Source organism: Anser anser (genome assembly GCF_964211835.1).
Source record: "Anser anser genome assembly, chromosome: 1".
Taxonomy (NCBI): Eukaryota; Metazoa; Chordata; class Aves; order Anseriformes; family Anatidae; genus Anser; species Anser anser.
The window spans coordinates 181828561-181847011 of record NC_139720.1 but is presented as its reverse complement, the minus strand read 5'-3'; the positions used below and the strand labels follow the sequence as shown (position 1 = coordinate 181847011).

General features: G+C 40.6%; 1 protein-coding gene across 1 annotated transcript in view; it reads right to left on the bottom strand.

Moving 5' to 3' along the window:
- GTF2F2 (general transcription factor IIF subunit 2) overlaps positions 1-18451 on the bottom strand; it is a 93499-nt gene that overhangs the window by 11737 nt on the left and 63311 nt on the right. The window contains exon 7 of the mRNA XM_083828447.1: positions 4245-4344. Coding sequence (XP_083684573.1) covers positions 4245-4344 — 100 coding nt within the window. The remainder of the gene's footprint in view (positions 1-4244; positions 4345-18451) is intronic.

Here is an 18451-nt window from a genome sequence, read left to right as displayed (position 1 = left end):
AGGTCACTATTCAGTGTAAAGATCTCTGAATTCGTTTCTGAGGTTAGTAACTTCTCTCTGACTCCACGGTACAGCAGCTGATAGATGTGGTGTGAAAGATGCAGCCAGTTACAGGCTGCATGACTCTGCTGCAAGAGCAGCTGTTACGTCTGTTCTTCCCAACCCTTCTGTGATTTTCTACCTCCCCCCCCAGATAAAACAAAACCAAAATGAGTACGAAGAATAAAACCAGAAACGAATTGCAACCTCCTCAGATAGGAAGGTCACACTGAAGGGATGGAAGAAACCAATCTCATCCTTTTCTGGTTTCTGGTTTGTTTTTAAGGAGAAAGAACAAGAGCCAGGCACTGAGGTCATTTGTTCTGTACATGCCAGAGCTATGGGAATAACAGGTATGTTATGGGGGCAAACAGGAAAGCTACCGTGACTCTCAAGACTACCTATAAAAGCAATACAAAAAATCCACAGTGCTGTTCATACCTCTCCAAATGAGGAAAAGGGAAAATGTGCTTAGCTAGCAACCAGCTACAACTCTCTCCATGTGGAGAAAAGAAATAATCCTTTTAAAATTGGTGCTTCCTACGCACGGGAAAAAAGTAACAATAAGGAAATTCTCAAAACTGTATTCGCTGATGTTAGGTCTCTGACAGGATTATCTCATAATTGGGTATTAAATCCTAATTATATGAATAAAAGTCTCAGGTAAAATAACACAAAGTGGTATTTCGAACTGAAGCACAACCTTTTTTTGCTAGTAAACTACTACTCATCATTCTTCTTTCTCTATTATTTTAGTGGCTCAGAAAACCCTCCCCAGTAGGTAGGAGCTTCTATTTTACATCCTCTGGATTATCTAAAGTAAATCAAAGAAAGTGTTTGCATTTCCTATGAGAACACAATGTGAATATTCTAAAATTCTTCAGTTTTTTAATGTATAAAAACAACTCACACATAAAACTGATTGTCAACCCCCTCCTTGGCTGCAAACAAGTTATTTGCAACTGGTGTCTCAGTCGCCTATGTTTTAATTAGCAACACTAGCGTTTACCTCCAGCTTCAGCAACAGCTCCCACTGTTGTCTAGAAACACTGAGTGCATTGTGAAGTGTGTTTTAAAAAAACATGGTATGTGTTGCTTGTTTTCTTCTTTTGTCTTGTATTCACGCTGCTCATAGCAAGTTACAATGCATCCTTTCATTTTTTTTCCCTTTCTGTTTTCTGTGTAAACAAGATGTTTTATGCAGTAGGTTTAAAACACTTCTTGAGAGCCACATTACAGAATACATGTGCACCGTAAACTAATTAGATTTATTTAGAACTGCGTAGATTTTAAATTTAAAGAGCATTAAAATATGGTTTGATTTCAAGGAAGGACCATTTTAGAACAAGCTGTCAAATGGAGAAGTTGCTAGCTTATCCCTGCAAGACTTCATAGAGAAATCAATTTCTCTTTGTTTACCTTCACAGTATGTTGCTAAGCTTGCTGAAAAGCTGCCAAAATTGCCTTCTTGAAGGTATCATTAATAGGGAAGCTTCTGTATTACACTTCTTTGGTAGACAGATAACACACACATGATAGAGAAGGCATGATAAGTGGGACTAAATATAAAGTTTCATCTGAAGATGTCTGAAAGAAGTTTTAAAAGGCCTTAAATTCTTTTCATTCTTTTTTTAAACTAAGGAATTACCTGTTAATCATTGAAACCATTTTTGTGTTGCTCTATTGACTGAATATCAGATTTCAGCTCTATGCAAGGCAATGGCAACCACACCATGCGAGGCTTTCTTGCTTCAGCTGCAAGAAGCATCATGCTCGCACGCTCTCACCCTGATGGGGGACTTCAACCACCTGGCTGTGAGCTGGGGAAGCCCCACAGCAGGCTGTGAGCAATCCAGGAGACTCCCAGAGTGTGTTGAGGATAACTTCCTGGTCCAGGTATGAGACAACCCAATCAGAGGAGAAGCGTTACAGGACCTGGTGCTCACCAGTGGGGATGAACTCATTAAAGAGGTTAAGACTGGAGGCAGTCTGGGCTGCAGTGAGCACGCCCTGCTTGAGTTTGTGATCTCAAGTAATACGGGCTTGGTGAAGAGCAAAGGCAGGATCCCGAACCTCTGAAGAGTGAACTTCCAGCTGTTTAAAGACCTAGTGGATGAGACCCCTGGAATGCTGTCCTAAGGGACAAAGGAGCTGAGCAGAGCTGGCAGCTCTTTAAGGATGTTTTCCTTAGAGCACAAGAATTCTCCATCTCCTGTGTAAGAAAGCGGGCAGGGAGGGCAGACAGCCGGGATGGCTGAGCCAGGACCTGCTGGTCAGACTGAGGCGCAAGAAGGAAATGCACAGGCAGGGGAAGCAGGGACACGTGGCCTGGGAGGAGCACAGGGATGCTGTCCGGGTGTGCAGGGATGGGGGCAGGAAAGCCAAGGCATGGATGGAACTGAGCGTGGCGAGGTGGAGGGAGGGGATCGTGCCCCTCTGCTCTGCCCTCATGAGGCCCCACCTGGAGTGCTGCGTCCAGGGCTGGGCCCAGCACAAGGAGGGTGTGGGGCTGTGAGAGCGGGGCCAGAGGAGGGCCGTGAGGGTGGTCAGGGGGCTGGAGCACCTCTCCTGTGAAGAAAGGCTGAGAGAGCTGGGGACGTTCAGCCTGGAGAAGAGAAGGCTCCGGGGAGACCTCATGGCGGCCTTTCAGTATTTCAAGGGGGCTTGTAAAAAAGACAAGTTTCCTGTTTTTCTTGTGAAAAGTCTTGTCCCGAACAGGCCTGTCAGATAATTACAAGCAATACACTAATTTTAAGAAACTACCTTCTGTTGAAAACACCAGAAAGATGTAATGAAAAGGTTTAAAAAGTCCACGGACTTGTTCTCCCAGTCTTACATCCTTTGAGTCATCTAACCTGAACCTTAATAAAAGATTTAATGAAAATAAAAATGTTGTAGGAAGTAGTCCTGCCTGGGTCTTCAGAGTCAAGGCAAGGCCAAGAATGATTGAAGTGTATGTCCGATTAGACTTCTCCCATCAGAACATCTTTAAGGCAGATAGGAAAACCAAGCACTGCCCAGCAATGGATGTGGACATGGACAGCTATGTATCTGCTAACAACGTTACAATTAGTTCACAAGAGCATGGTAACTTTTTAAGAGGCCTGGTTACATCCTGGTTATATTGCCCGAATTATCCACAAAACTTAAATTTCTGTAACAGTACCACCATAGCAGTTTGAAACTGGAATAGAGATTCAAAGATTGACTACACAAGTTACACTGTTGTATATATACCAGTGTGACTATTTTGATTAAATGTCATTCCCTTAGCTGAAATAGTTTTATTGCTCTGATCATCTATGTATAGATCAGACTTTGTACAGCAACTACTATAAAACAGTCCCATGAGAGAAAAATGATTATTTTGGGTTCTGTAGATATGCTTTTCAGAATAATGCTTAAATATCACCCAGTATATTATCATTTGTTTTATGTAAATAAAATCTTAATAAAAAGTGTAAAAGTTTAAATGACTAACACACTGACTCATTTCTAGTATGACTTAACATTCCTCACATTCAACACTAACAGTGATTATACATGCATACATACAAATTACTCAAAGAGGATCTTTAAGAAAAAGGACATTATAGTTTGTATGTACATCAACTGATCTGGAACAGCAGCGTGGGTGTAATATTGACAAAGCTAATGATGCAAATAACACGTACTATGAAGGTATGAAACTGTGAAAAATTATCAGCTGCTATTCTTTCCTACTCATGTCAGTTCCTGCACAGGACTAGAAAATAAAGACTCAAGCCTTTTGCCCACCTCCATGTGATATTTTATTTGGCTCAAAGGAGTGCTTCCACATCTTATAGCACAAAGAAAGAATTTTCTTTTATCCCCAAACTTTAAAATTACATTAAAAAAAAAAAAAAAAGACTAGAGGGAGAAAGCAGTAAAGACATTAGAAAAGGTTTGGGTAAAGGCAGTCTGTCCTCCACCAGGTAACAAGAGAAGATAAGAATTGGCAGACCTTAACCCCAAAGGTGGTGTGGGTTTTGAAGCAGAAAGAAGATACCCAGAAGAAAAACTACGGGGGAAACCAGATAACATGGAAGATTTCCAAAGACTGTGTCCTGCTGTGAGCGAAGGGCTACAGAAAGCCTGGACTGCCAATAGCAGTGCCATGATTCTGGAGTCCTGAGCCAGACACCTCCTGGCTAGAAGAAGGGAAAATATTCAAAGCTACTTACATTATATTGATGATTAGCCACGGGTTTGTAATTGGTGGTTACTGCTTTGTCCAGCTGCTGTGATAGCCTTACAGGTTTAGAAGATTCTTCTATCTGTAATCTTCAAAAGAAAAAAAGAATAGAATTAATAAAAGCTTCAGACAAGCACACACTCAGAATGTTCCCCAAATCTGCAAGTATGAACCATCCCTTATTGAAGGTGAGCTGCAAACACATAATAAGGCAAAATAAATGAACACTTCTGAAATTTTTCCTACTCCTTTTGCTTGAGGACACTGTGGATTATTAGGACACTAGATGTTACTGGAGATACTGAAAACCAAGCAATTGTGAAGGGAAGATACTGAAAGCTGTGTCTGAACACAGACTTCAAAAGCCTCATATTCACATGGAAACAAAGGCCTTGTATTTAAAAATTATCAAAACCAAAGCAAACAAACCCCAAATCAGCTTACTCGGCTGAGAACTGAAAAAGCTTTCAATTTACTCTGCTGACACCCAGGCAACAGCAAAATCATGCTCCATGACCTTCTCTTAGATATTTTAATGTAAAAATAAAGATTTCTCTGACCTTTCTTTTGGCACTATAATATAGCATCAGAGCACAAATAACTATTTGAAAAGCACTTTTAAAAACAAGAAGACAGAGAAATCCACCCAGTTTCAAAACAACGTGCAATCAAGTCTGAATGAAACAGCTGACAAAAGGTGACCTTTAGTCTGGTTTGGGAAGGACTATAGGAAGCAAAGAGATTGAACATATTTTGTTAAGTTCATCTCTTTGTAACTTAAAGATTACTTATGATGGTTTTGAAAACGAGTTCCATATACTTCAGGCTTTGCTGTCAAGAATTACTGTTTGAAATGAAGATGCAGGAAACCAAGGTTTAGAAAGGTGCAAGCTAATGCTCCTCCAGAGAAAATATCTTCATGATGCATCCTGTTAATATTTAGAAAAAACTAAACTGTTACCATCAATGCAGTTATTTCATTTCCAAATTTTGTCTCATAGATAGATATATACCTGCTTCCTCTTGAATCTTTGCAAACTTGTCCTTTGTTCTATAGTTTTACTTAGCCTTAACAGACCATTGCCTTGTACTCTAGATTTCTAAATCAGCAGAAGGTACATCAATGCCTTCTTCTGTCCAAATGTAGCATGTTTTCTTCTAAGCTTGAAGGAAAATCGATCTGAAGGTAAATGAGTGGGTTTACCACTGCTCTAGCAAATCAAGGTAGAAGTTTTTATCACAAGAGTATATCATCTGGCCTTCAATCTAATTAAATGATTTTAAAGATTTTATTGGCCTCATTGCCAAAGGTCTCCTGAACTCTTAACTTTCAGAAAGAAGCACAGACATTACAGGAAAGCTAAATGAATATTGTCCAAGTCTTTTTCTCCACATCCTCACCTCCTGATTTTTTTTCTTTGTGGTCTCAATAAATATATGTTTGTAATTATTATTATTTATTATTATAAAAGCCTGGTTATATGATGTGTCTTTTTAAAAAAATCTTCTCTTGCAGTTCTTCATCTTTTTTCCTATTTTTGTGACACATGGAGTCTTTCTGTCCTCCCTCTCCCTCACTGTACCTTTCACCTCACTTCTCCCCTCTCCCTCTTTTCCTTCAGTGAAGGAAGCAGAGATACATTTCCTGCTAAACCTTTTTACAGATATTGCTTCTGTTCACGAGACAGCGGCTCCTGGAGAATTACACATCTAAATGTCCCATGACCCAAAGGAATAGGTGGTAATCCACCATTAAGCCTCCAAAATAACCTTCTCCAGACCTTCTAGTATCCTTCTTTTTCCTCTAATAGCTTTCATTTCTCTTCTGTTTCTCCTTCCTGCCCTTTTCCGGCCTTCCAGGGTAGCCTTTGAAACAGGGGAGGAGAGGGGCTGTGCTGCAGCATGTTCAGGATGGACACCTTGGGGACTAAGCCACAAACTTTATGTATCCATTTCTTACAAGATTTTCCGTATTAGCAATTAGGAACACCTATACAACACTTTAAGTTTCTGGTAGGACATTAAGAAGGCCCAACGACCACTCGTCCCCTACTTTCCTTCCCACCCCAGTGACACTCGATGGCTCACACAAAACCAAAGAGCAAGGCCGTGACTGCTGAAGGCCACGGCCTGGAAGCTTGTCTCTCCTTTTCCTTTTAGGCCACTGCAACGCCCCCTTCTTCATCTGGACCAGAATTTTTTATTTGTTTGGCGATGTTGTTCCAGAGTCCTTCTCATTACAATACATGTGAGAGACAAACAAGGTTCACAACAACACCGAAGTACATCAGAAAGTCTCCTTCATGCTCTCAGGGAACACTAGGCTTTGGAGGGTGGCACTTTTCCATGATTAAATCCCCCTTTCATACGGTTTTATATTCATGACTCTTAACAGGGTCAATGTACAATATCTGCCATTTCTTCAGGAAAGCAGCCAGAGAATATTAGCCCTTCCATAACGAAATGCCAGAAGACTGAAAGTACGGACTGAACACATATTCTTAGAAGAAAATGCTTTATAATGGTAGTGTCAACCCCCCTCTAACTTCTTAATAAATTAGATATTTAAGCATGCAAACAACGGAGAGCTCTTTAGCCTAGAGCCTGTAATGAGTGCTTCACACCGCCGAATGCTAAAGGGCTCTTCCTGTTCTGGCATTTGAAAATTACAACACAGGAAATTTCATCACCCATTTCAGTGAAGCTTCCATAAATTAATTATTTTTTCTACTTCTTTTTGCATAGAAGAACACCAGCAATTCCTCTCTTAACATTTTCCACTTAGAAGGACTCGCTATGCAGGAAGCACATTTCAGTGATTTTATTTTAACCTGCAAACTGCTAATTTGCAAAACGTAGAAAACCAAAAGTGTTGAACTAATACATTTCTGTGAGGCCTCCAAAGGCGTGATGGCAGTTAAGCTACACATAACATGTGCAGTTCCTCAGAACACAGTAGAGAAAGTAAAGGAAAACTTCTTGCCTTCTTAGGAAACAGGCTGCAACCCTACCGCGTTATAAAATGGTTATCTAAGTTTCTTTGGGAAATGACAGAAAAATTCAGAATGATCAACATGCACCAACTAACCAAGAGATCATACATCTCATGTTATGCATCTCAGGTGGAAATTTCAGAGATACCAGTGTTATATTTCAAAATTTCTTCCGTTTGTGCCAATGGTTTTCAAATTTTGATCCACAGATCTCAATCCATCTTCAGAAAACTGGCCAACACTACGGGGCTGACTTTTACATCCTGTTCCTACCTGACAAACTGCTGTGGTGAAAAGCAAGAGCACATCACATCCCCGGGATCACTTTTTAATGCCAGCAATGACAGCAGTTGCCACATGCCAGTATACAATTCTAAATGGGAAGCACGGTGACTCACGAGGCAAACCTTTTTATTAATATGCATTTATTCTACCCATGCACGTTGCTCTTCGTCTCCCTAATGGCTGCCCTTCTCATTTCATTTCTGAAGTGTTCACAATCTCCTGAAGGATGACAGAGCCTCAGATTGCCTTCCTTCTGCCAGATTTCCGGGCTGAATATGGTCACAAATTACCAAATCGTTGACGTGTTGAAGCGCTGAAATTTGCTTAGTGCATTGCAGGGTAAAAACAAATACCCTGCAATCACTTTATCCAGACAATTTGTTGGTAGAGATGCTCTTTGTGGTGAAAATATGGTGTGGGGGCTTTCAAAACTATGACATCATTTTCCCATATTCAGAAAGTAGTATGTCTGGGTGAATATAATTGATTTTTTTTTTAATTTGTATAGCTGTTGTTTGAAAAAAGTTAAGGAAGCATATATATTTACATATTATAATAATTACACAAATTTATAACAGAAGCTGTGAATTACACATTACTTTTGCCTTTTAGACTGCTGTTTTAATATGTAACAGATAACATTACTTCAGAGTGCTCATTTCCTAAACCGCATTTAAAAAAGCAGCATTAAACCAAAAATATTACGAAGCATTTTAGCCAGGGTGTTCTCAGAGTGGATCTGCTGAATCTTAATTGAAGCTGTTGGGAGGAATAAAAAAAAAAAATCAATAGACTTTCTGAGTCACTGGTGACACTGATTTAAAGGAGCAGGGGCTTTTTACCTACCACTCTTTATTATGATTTGCACGTGTGTGACACTTAAAAGCCTTAGTTATGGAGCAGGACTACACACAACTCTCCAAGGATTTAAATTTTCCACATGGCTCTTGTTGCAATAGTTAACGCCATAACTCATGCTAGTATCTGGCCTAAAAAACATAAAAAGAGAATGCAGATTTTTTTTCTAAAACTGCCAATAAATTAACGATACAGCAGCCACCAGCTTGCACACTGTAGTTTTTCTCTTCCACCCCCACGATCAAATATAGCTCTTCTGCCCTGAAATACAGCAAGTAACCAGCATGGCATCAAATTTGCCACAGCCATTTCCCAGCAAAATACGTTTTATACTGCAACTCTGATTTGTCATTGTGACTAGAGTTGAATAAAGGGAAAAATATTCAAGCAGGCTGGAAATAATTTTATAGGACTTGTCAACATGCAGCAAACTCTCTGGGGAAGACAGATGAAGGCAATATTTACATTCGTATGAGGAGATGCTTATTGGCTTTTAAATGCATGAATCTTTCAGCATCAAGAAAATAAAACAAAGATAAGCCTTAAAATAAACCTTTAGAATAGATGATTTCCTCTGATTAATCTTCTGTCACAAAACAAATGTTTCAGAGATTAGAAACAGGTATTAATCAGAAGCATTGCTAGCATATGAATTCTTGGCATTTCTAAAGAAATTATCGTGAGGATGGGACCGAAAAGTTTCTGTACCTTTTTGTGCTTGGTTTTATTTATACAGGGCACTAGCAAGGAAAGAGCCAACCTCGGTGCTGCAAAAAAGGAGAGGTTGGTCTGCTTCTTCCTCTGCAACATCACACGACAGAGACATGCTGTCATTTCACTTGAAAAGAGCACGGCCACTGCCCAAAGCTTTGGAGGAGTAAGGAACCCAGATCTCTCCAGCTCTGCACCTTTTTGCACCTTTTTTTTTTTTTCCTTGAATCCTCACAGAAGCTCCCAACCCAGTACCAGAGGAGTGAAAGCCAAGGACTAATGCTCTTTCAGTCCCTTTCTTAGTAATTTTGTACTTGAACCAGACACAGGCAGCTGCATTACACGAGCTTCACGATACCTGAAAAAGGCAACCAAAGCTTTTTCTCTGCCTTCATACTTTGCTAAGCATCCCAAACATGATAGAGGTAGCTGTGTCCTGCAAAATCATGTAGAAAACAAGCTAAGAAGTTAAATATACGTGTAATGATATAGCTTCCCACAAGCTTCTCTTGTGTTTATGTGGACCACACCTTGCTTAGGTTCGGGTAGCACCTTTTCTGACTCTTCTTCCAAGTAGGTGTAAATTACACAACGAGAGAGTCGATGACAGACAAGTGACAAATATTCCTAAGAGATGCTGAAACTTCACAAAGTTTTTGTACTTCTGTGAGAATTAAGGGAACTCATCACCCTGTGGGGCACATCCTACTAATATAACCCCATGGAAGCGCCCAACCACCTACGGCACAAGAAACCACCAGAATGACTTCATTTGTAAAAACGCACATGAGCTGATCAGAACGATGACAACCTGTTGCCACGCAAAGCCATCTGTCATATATTCTGAAAGATAACAGCTAGCGAGATGCAAATTCAGCACGTCTTGTCTCGTTGCGAGCAGAAAAATCCTATTGTCTCCTGTTAAATGGAAGCAGACGACTGCAGCCCGCTGTGTAGTTCCATCTACTCTTCTCTTTCAGACACAGCGCACGCACCAAGTCAAGGCAACGTGAGCCCAGCCCCGGTTGTAAGGAACAGACAGAGACAAGGATGAGCTGAACGGAAGTGGCATTATGAAGTGCATTTGCCAGCGTTAAGTACTGAAACATTTCAGATTATTAGCACAGTATATGATTTGTAACTAATTTTAAGTCCTGAAGTCTTGGCATTTCAAGAAGAGTACTGCAATTATTTTATGTTCAGGAAACCTGTAAGGTTTTTCTGAAGTTGACATCTCCAAGCACGTATGTTGAAGCCTGAGCAATGAATCATTTGAAGATATTTTCAGGCCTAATATTGAGACAGGCACCACAGTCATCACTGAGACTCCAATTCTTCGTATCTTTCTCCAGCACAGAACACAAGATGATATGAATGACAATTTGGCAATAAGTAGCCATTTCTTTTGGGTTTTGTTTGTTTTGATAAAATGGGAATAATTGATTAAAACCACTAACCTCCCATTTTTTCCTCTGAGTTTAGTATTGCAAAGGATTGAAAACCTTTTGGGCTGAGGTTGTGAAGACAAATAATGCAAAGATAAAGTAAGACAGCCTTTAGCATTCTAGGCATGATACAATGGAATAACTTTCCCTAGTGTTTGATGCTCACCTTTAAACACTTTAAGTGATGCCCTAACGCAACCAGCAGGAAGAAAATGCTGGGGGTCTGCTTGACATCATGGATATTTGAAATCAAGATCACATATGTCTAATGTACTCTTCTGGAGGATACTGATGAAGCTGGGTTCTGGTGGTTGCTGGTCCATACTGGGGATGTGGTAGAGACGACTCATTTGAGGCTAAGCTTAAGAAGGAATCATAACTCAGAGCTAGCTTTCATGCAGTATGTCTGTCAATGAAGGTTGCAAGTGGCTGCTGTCTCCAGCCATTTTGTTTGTTGCTTCTCCCCTTCACTTATTATCCCTCTTTGGGATTATAAGGACCCTTTTCAGATGCTCTGTCCATCCATATGCCTTCCTGATGACCCTTCAGCCCTGTGAAACACTCTGCACCCTCCCTGCCCTCCCTGGAGGGCCTGGTTCAAGCCAGCGTGGACCTTGTGCCACGTGAAAAGCCCCTTCCACAGCTGTCACGCATGCTGTGCATCAGCGGGAAGTCCTGTCGCAGTCAATCATACTTATTGCAAAGAAATGAACACTTTCTTATTACGATTCACATATGCTGGAAGGGCAGAGAAGTCTGCGGCTTGGTAATTGCTGTAAATGTCAAGATTTTGCAGTCCTCTCTATACTACAATCATCATAGTCAATCATTTAGTGCCCAGAAGGGAAACAAAACCTTTTTTATTGGTTCTTACTGTACTTTCAACATTTTCTTATTAACACACACACCACAAATGTCTCTGTCCAGTCTTCAGCCTGACACAAATCCCAACAGAAGAGAGAAAATCAAATTCAAGAACAAACAAAAGCAGAACCAGAGGGGGTGGTCTTCTCTGAGGCTTAAACCAGGGCACAGGTGCATCCACGCAAGCTCCATTACATGCATACAAATTTGTTTGCAATTCATCTTAAATTCTAAGGAGGTAAAGCTGCAGGACACAATGCATTTCTGTAGCTGGGCTGTTACTTTTGTTGCTCGCTCCAGCAACAAAAAGGTCTAAAAACTAGGCTGAAGTAAAATCAGTGTGCTTTTGTGTTGCCCAGTGCACGCAGGCAACCTCAAGCAGTGACGTGAGACGAGGCAGAAAACTGGCAGGGTGACAAGGTGTGCTGGGAAGAAGAAATTAGGCAACACGTCGGAAGAAATCAGAGTGAATGTGGGATTTGGGACATTAGATATTTCTGAATTCCTTTAGAAAGGATGACATACAATTTTAACTTCATACATATCCAAACACATAGATTTCATAGTCATTCCTATTAAAAAAAAAAAAAGATAACTATTCAACACCACTTCCTCCTCTTTTGTGCTATGAGAAAATGTAAAAGGTAAGCTGGAAAAGAAAATAAATGGCTGCATAGTTTTGGGGAGGGATCAACTTTCTGAAAATGCATAAATGAGCTTAAATGCACGCAAAATCGTATTAAGGACTGTGCTTTTTATTTTTAAGACAAAATATAAGGAACAGTTTTATCCCCCCTGCTAAAATCTCATGGCTTTTTCTTGCTTCACAGCCAGATGTTGGCAAGTCCTGCCTCTTCCTAATACGGTTTATTCTAAATCCTAAACAAACAAAACCAACAAAACCACACAATCAACCAAGAAATAGAGTATTTGAAGCAGCGCTGATGAAATTCAGACAGCTAAAAACGACAGCATGGGTGAAAGGGTTAAAAGACAAGCACTGTTCCCATTCCTGCACCATGATATATATTATATGCCATGTACACCTTTCTGAAAATTATGCATTGTGGAGTCCTATGCTTACCCAAACTTCAGAGATCACAAGACAGAGGTGTTGGTAGAGCACTCCAGCCCAGCCCAGCCCAGCCGGGGAGAGCGAGCCTTCAGTTACAGTAAGTTTATAGGAAAGCCTGCAATTTGAGCAGCTCTATGCTCTTTTCCTCCATGGGAATGAAGGTGAATGGTGGGGGAGAGCTGCACGTATCAGTGCCTGCTCGATGACCACCAGCTGCATTACACTGCCCTGCCCTTCCCGTAAGGGAGAGCTGCCCATCCGCCCCACCTACAGCAGGGGAAAGGCAGGGCCGAGTTCATTTTTAATCACCCCCAACCCACCCTTCTCCCTCCATCAGCCTTTCCGCTGATGTGTTCTGCACCACAAAGTCCCCTTCCCCCTCTGTCACCCCTCTCTCCTAGAGGAAGCCTCTGAAGGCCACGAAAGGTGACCTGAGGGGCCCTGCCCTGGTAGCTGCACCAGGCCCTGTGCCTCAGGCCCATCCTCCCCGGGACTCCCCCCGACACGAAAAAACAACCTGTTTGAAAGTCTGTGTGCCTGTACTGGGAACATGCAGCTGTAAATCACTTACTGTTTTAAGAAAAACTTCAACCTGAAGAGTTTTCTGGATATCATAAACCAATTGATTCCAGCATTAGACCTGGATGTCTGAGGAGATAAGAGGAAAGAACTGACTTCCTAATGTAAAAACCAAGACAAAATAGATCTATAAAAACGAAGTTACCTTCGGGTATTTTTTTATTTTAAAGACAGAAATGGCCATTATATTCATGAAATGATAATCTAAATTTTTCTCTGGTGTACTGCTGACTGAAGAGTATCCAGTGATACTTCATGTTCATGATGTCAATTTTGCTATGCTACATCATTTTTAGAAAAACATCCTGTCATGATTCAATAAAAAAAAACAAAAATGATGAAGAATCACCATATGCTTGTGCCTTTTTATTGTGTTTTTTAAAGATAGTCTCTTTTCCCACTTTCATTTTCAAATATAGTTTCCTTTCCCGATCCCATTTTCCTCAGTCCTCAAATTTCTTCATAACAAAGGGTGTTTTTGTTAAACGCTACTTAGAGTTTAGAAGATGAAATTTACATTCTTAACTATTAGTTATTTCTAAAATTAAAAAATTCCACAGCCTGAAAATCATTAATAGTTTTCTTGCCAAAACTAATCTGTTTTCGCTTGCTGCTCTGAAAACAATGGTAACAAGTAACAGGGACTTGCAAATCCAGTCAACAAAAAGCTACACATTTCTTGCCTGTATGCTGGGATGGAGCTAATTTTCTTCATAGCAGCTTGTATTGTGCCGTGGTTTAGATCTCTAACCAAAACAAAGCTGATAACACACCTGTGTTTTAGTCTCTGCACTGCACCCAGGGTATCCCTGCTTCTCACCCTCTGGTGTGCAAGAGGTTGGGAGGGGACAAAGCAAGGCAGATGACCCTAACTAACCAGGAAAGACATTCCAGGCCACACAACATCATGCTCAGCAATAAAAAAGGGAAAAGTGGGGTTTTAGGTAGGTTAGCCACCTTTTTCTCGGGAACTGGCTGGCCATCGGTCTACTGGTGGGAGGTGGTGAGTTATCACTTTTGCCTTGTTTTGTGTTCTTTCTCTCTTCTTCCACTTGTCGTTTGGTTATTAGACATCTTCTATCTCATCCAACAAGTTTTCTTGCTTTTACTCTTCCTTACCTCTTCCCCCATCCCACCAAGGGTGAGCGGCTCTCTGGTGCTTGGCCGCTACCAGGATTAACCCCCAACCTGGTGCTTGCAGATCCAGAACTGCTTTTCATTTTGCTATGGGCAACAAGAAACAATAATTTTAGGAAGGAGTCTTTTAGGCAGAAGAGCCATGTATACCAAATCCTCAAAAGCCTAAGACTAGAGTTATTGGTAAATAGGTTTTTAGGATTTACAAGCTCAGTCAACTTGCTCTGCAATTCTTTGATGAAATTGCCCAGGTAGCTAAAAGAGACAGTCTGTTGTCTAAGAGTCCCCAAATGAAAAAAAATATAAATAAAATCTACAGCATCTCTGCTACCTCTCCTCTTCCAGTGACAACTGTAACAGCGCTCCCCTTCGCTCAGCAATGTCTTTAGGGAGTTGCAGCTGCCAGCGCCCTGCCTCCAACTAGGCACTTCCATCCCTAAAATGGCACTTACCAGATACCTCATCACTCCCCCTGTAGCTCTGCAAACAGCCACAGCATCTGGCTCCACTGGGGATCTTCCAGTTAAAATTTACTGTAAACAATTTAACAGTTTGTGGCAAGCTGGGAAGCATTTGGATTACTTCCCTAGAAAACCTCACTGCCTCAAAAACTTCAGGTTTTTCCCTGCCTCTTCCTTCCTTAGCCTGCAGACCTAAAAATGCCAGATAAGCGGATTGCCTTTTTGAGGACATCCACCTCCCTTCTGCTAAAATAGACTTGGAAACAACCAGCAAGGGGCTGCTGCAAAGGGCACTGAAATGAAACTTCTCCAAGAAAGTACTTCGCGTGCGTATGTGTAAATGTGCCAATGACTACACAGTGCCGTTGGTAGCTTAGAAGGTAAGCCTGCACAGTTCATCTACTGTTCAACAGCTTAATCATATGCTCACTCTAAGCTGCTGAATTAACCCACCCAACGCTTTTCAGGAGGCAAAGATAACCAACTGTTGAACTCTGAAAACACACTTAAAAGCAAAATCAGCATCAGGATAAAAGACAAGGTGCGTATTCTCAGCAAGCCTAGGAATCCTCTGCTATAAACAACAGAGCAAACACACAAAGGGAGGGAAACCCGTCCTTCTCCTTAGTCCATGTGAAAAAACAGTCTTGCTTATCCTCTGATGGGAAAAACTTACCAGTTTCTGGTGCTAGCCGCAAAAAAGAAATGAAGCACAGCAAACCAAAGAGCAGACTGAAAGATGCATCAGTTAAAGCAGAGGAGATTTTTTCTTAAATTTGATCGTCATTCTTTCAGCCAACTGTATTTCCATTGCCAACTGTACAGCACTCTGCCACTGTGCTCTATTTGTTCAAATAGCTTAATTACATTTTACCTCCTCCTGTTTTGCAAGACAAGCTCTTCCCCGGCTCCCCCTCCCACTACACTGCCCACCTCCACTTGAAAGCCGCTGCTGCGCCATTCCTCAGCTGTCCTTTGAGTGGGGACCGTGCTCCCACGAGCAGAGCAAGGGGGCACGTGGCCGCGGCAAAGCCAGAGGCAGTGCGGCTGTGTGGACGGGGCACAGGGCACAGGAATAAGGGGTAGGAGCTGCTGGGCGGCTTCGTGGCTGGGAGGCAATGGCAATGGGGAGAGGTGAGCCGTCATCATGAGCTCCAGCTCTCCAGGCTGTGTGAAGGAAGGTTTCACACCAGCCCTGAATCATTCAGCCCGGCTCCAATCACCTTCCTGGAGGTCTGTTCTTTGAAATCCCACTGCAGAGGGCAAATGTTAGCGTCATTTTATTAAAAAAAAAAAATAAACTTTGTTTTTGTGCATCATCTCTGAGGCTTATGGTGCTCGTCACAGCCACAGCTGTACCAACCCTAGCCCTGATACAAGATCTCACAAGTATTTTGAAAATACCTTCAGAATGTGGAAGCTCTGGCTCAAGACTTCAGCTTCAAGCTCTGCTGCAACTCTCAAAGTTATTTTAAAAAACCTTTCCAATACTTTTTTTTTTTAAACACCCCAATGACCAGAAGGCACAACAAAGAAATGGCTAGGTTTTCTGGCAACTGAGCCCAGAAGCATAAGATATAATTCTGAATTTCAATAATATAACTTTAAAACTAACTTAGCCTTTGTTTTGGAAAAAAAAAAAAACACAACTTAAGCTTGGTAGCTCAGAATATTATCTTTTGAACACTCCCTAGAGAGCTTATTTGTTAAGAAATAAACTTAGCTCCATGCTCTAGTCAGCTCTGCTACATTAGTATTCTCCTCTTAATTAGAGACTTTCAGAAGAGTGTCTGTTATTTGTGAATACGCTGAAACTCACCCAGACTTTGTGAAGCTGTACCTATTCTGTTATTAAATAAAAAAAACCAACAGATTTGATTACAGATTCATCTGGCATGACAAATTCCAAAACCAGTTAATGGCTGAGGCACAAATGTTGTCTAGCTTCCCTAATAGGAAGCCGTATAATTGGGTTTGTCCCTAAGATCTGTGTGAAAGCAGACTCTATGCAAGTATAATTCAGTTGAGTAAGTCCTCCACAGGAAAAAAAAAAAAAAAGTCTTGAAAGAAGCTTCAGAACCGTTGTATTTTAAAGAGTGCTCTGCATAGTTTTTCCTAATTACACCTACAGCTACAGTTCAAAATATGTATGTATACAAAAAGAGATGCTTTGTGTAAGTTTCATTTGTTTGTCATAAAACTGTATGGAATCAAATCTAGCAATCAGTAATCCAAGCATGAAATATAATAAGCTGTAACACTATTATTTGTGAGAATAAGAAATCTTCAATTTTTAATTCAGAATGCAAATCCGTATCAAACGCCTGTGTAAAGCAGCATATCTTAGAAATGTTAATTGATGTGTAACTTCATAAAAAGTATCTTGGGATTAGAGATATTGAGACATTTAACACCAACATCAGGAGTATCCTGTATTAAACAATACAGTATATGTAGAGGTTACACGGCAGTAAATTTTATCAAAATGTTTTGTCAGCTCAAAATTATGTGAATTTCTGAGCATGTGCACTCTTTTCAGTGGCATACGTTATATATTTTTATGAACAATCATTATATATCACATATACATACCACTTTACAAAATGACAATTTTTATTTTCCCAACTCATTATGTCTCCTGTTACGTTCCTTTCTTTTTACACAATGCCATCAGCTTAAAGTACACGTTCCTCATGGATTAATTACTGGCTTTGCACGCAAATAAAGTGAAGAGCATCTCTAGGAGAACAGGGAAAGCAAACCACCTTTGGTGAAAGTTATGTTTGACAGCTTTGGAGCTGGTGGACAGTGTTTAAATTGTGTGGGAAATGAAATTTTAAATTCTAGCCCGAAGTCCAGAGCAGCTAAGGATGCTCTAGAGGAAAGAACTGGAAAACAGAATCACTTAAAAGAAAGAAACAGCTGTAACAAACATTTAATTCTGAAAATGCAGAGAATAGTCTAAAAAGCCCAACAAGTTTCTTCCAAATAGACCTTTTCGTATCATGTTATTTCTGCAATATTTCTCAGAGTACTTGCTCTACTCCACCGCCATCCTTCAGTTTTATTAACTACCCAAGACTTTGGAGGATTCTTACATCTTTCAGTGCTGAAGGGAATGGAAAATAAATTACCTATTTATTTATTTATTTATTTATTATTTACTGCTTTCCCATCTGTATTGCTTACAACATCTGTATCTAGAGCTGCAAACACCGTGTTTATGGTTAAGTGGGGAGAAGAGAAAGCTGTCTAAGCTAGCCTGCTTCTTCAAGCTACATGGAGACTCAAGACTTCTACGGCAGTTCATCATTTCAGCCTAAGTAGTTCCTGCTTTAGAGGTCACAGGATCTGTCCGAGCTGAAGGAAACAGATACTATACGCCGTATTCCTTTCTGTACTTGCCTTAGCAGAAACAGAACACAAACAGCTTTTATGGTCTTGGAATAATTTTGGAAAATCCTCCATTGCAAAGGAAAGAGGAAACTTCATATTTTTACTACAGAAAAAAACGCCAAACTTATGTGAAACACTGTTATAATTAATTTTAAATTTCTCTCCATAAACTAAGAAAATAATTTGCCATCACTTCTTCTCGAGTGCAAATTCTATTAATGGCTGCATGAAAATTAAATTTGAAAAAGTGACTGGCAATGCACAGCTTTAAACAGAAAAGAGTACGGAAAAATAGTAAGAAAATACCAAATTACAAAGAACACCGTCCTGTGGATTTAAGCAACATGCCTTTACAATGGGTATTTTGGTATGCAACACCCAGCGTAACAAAC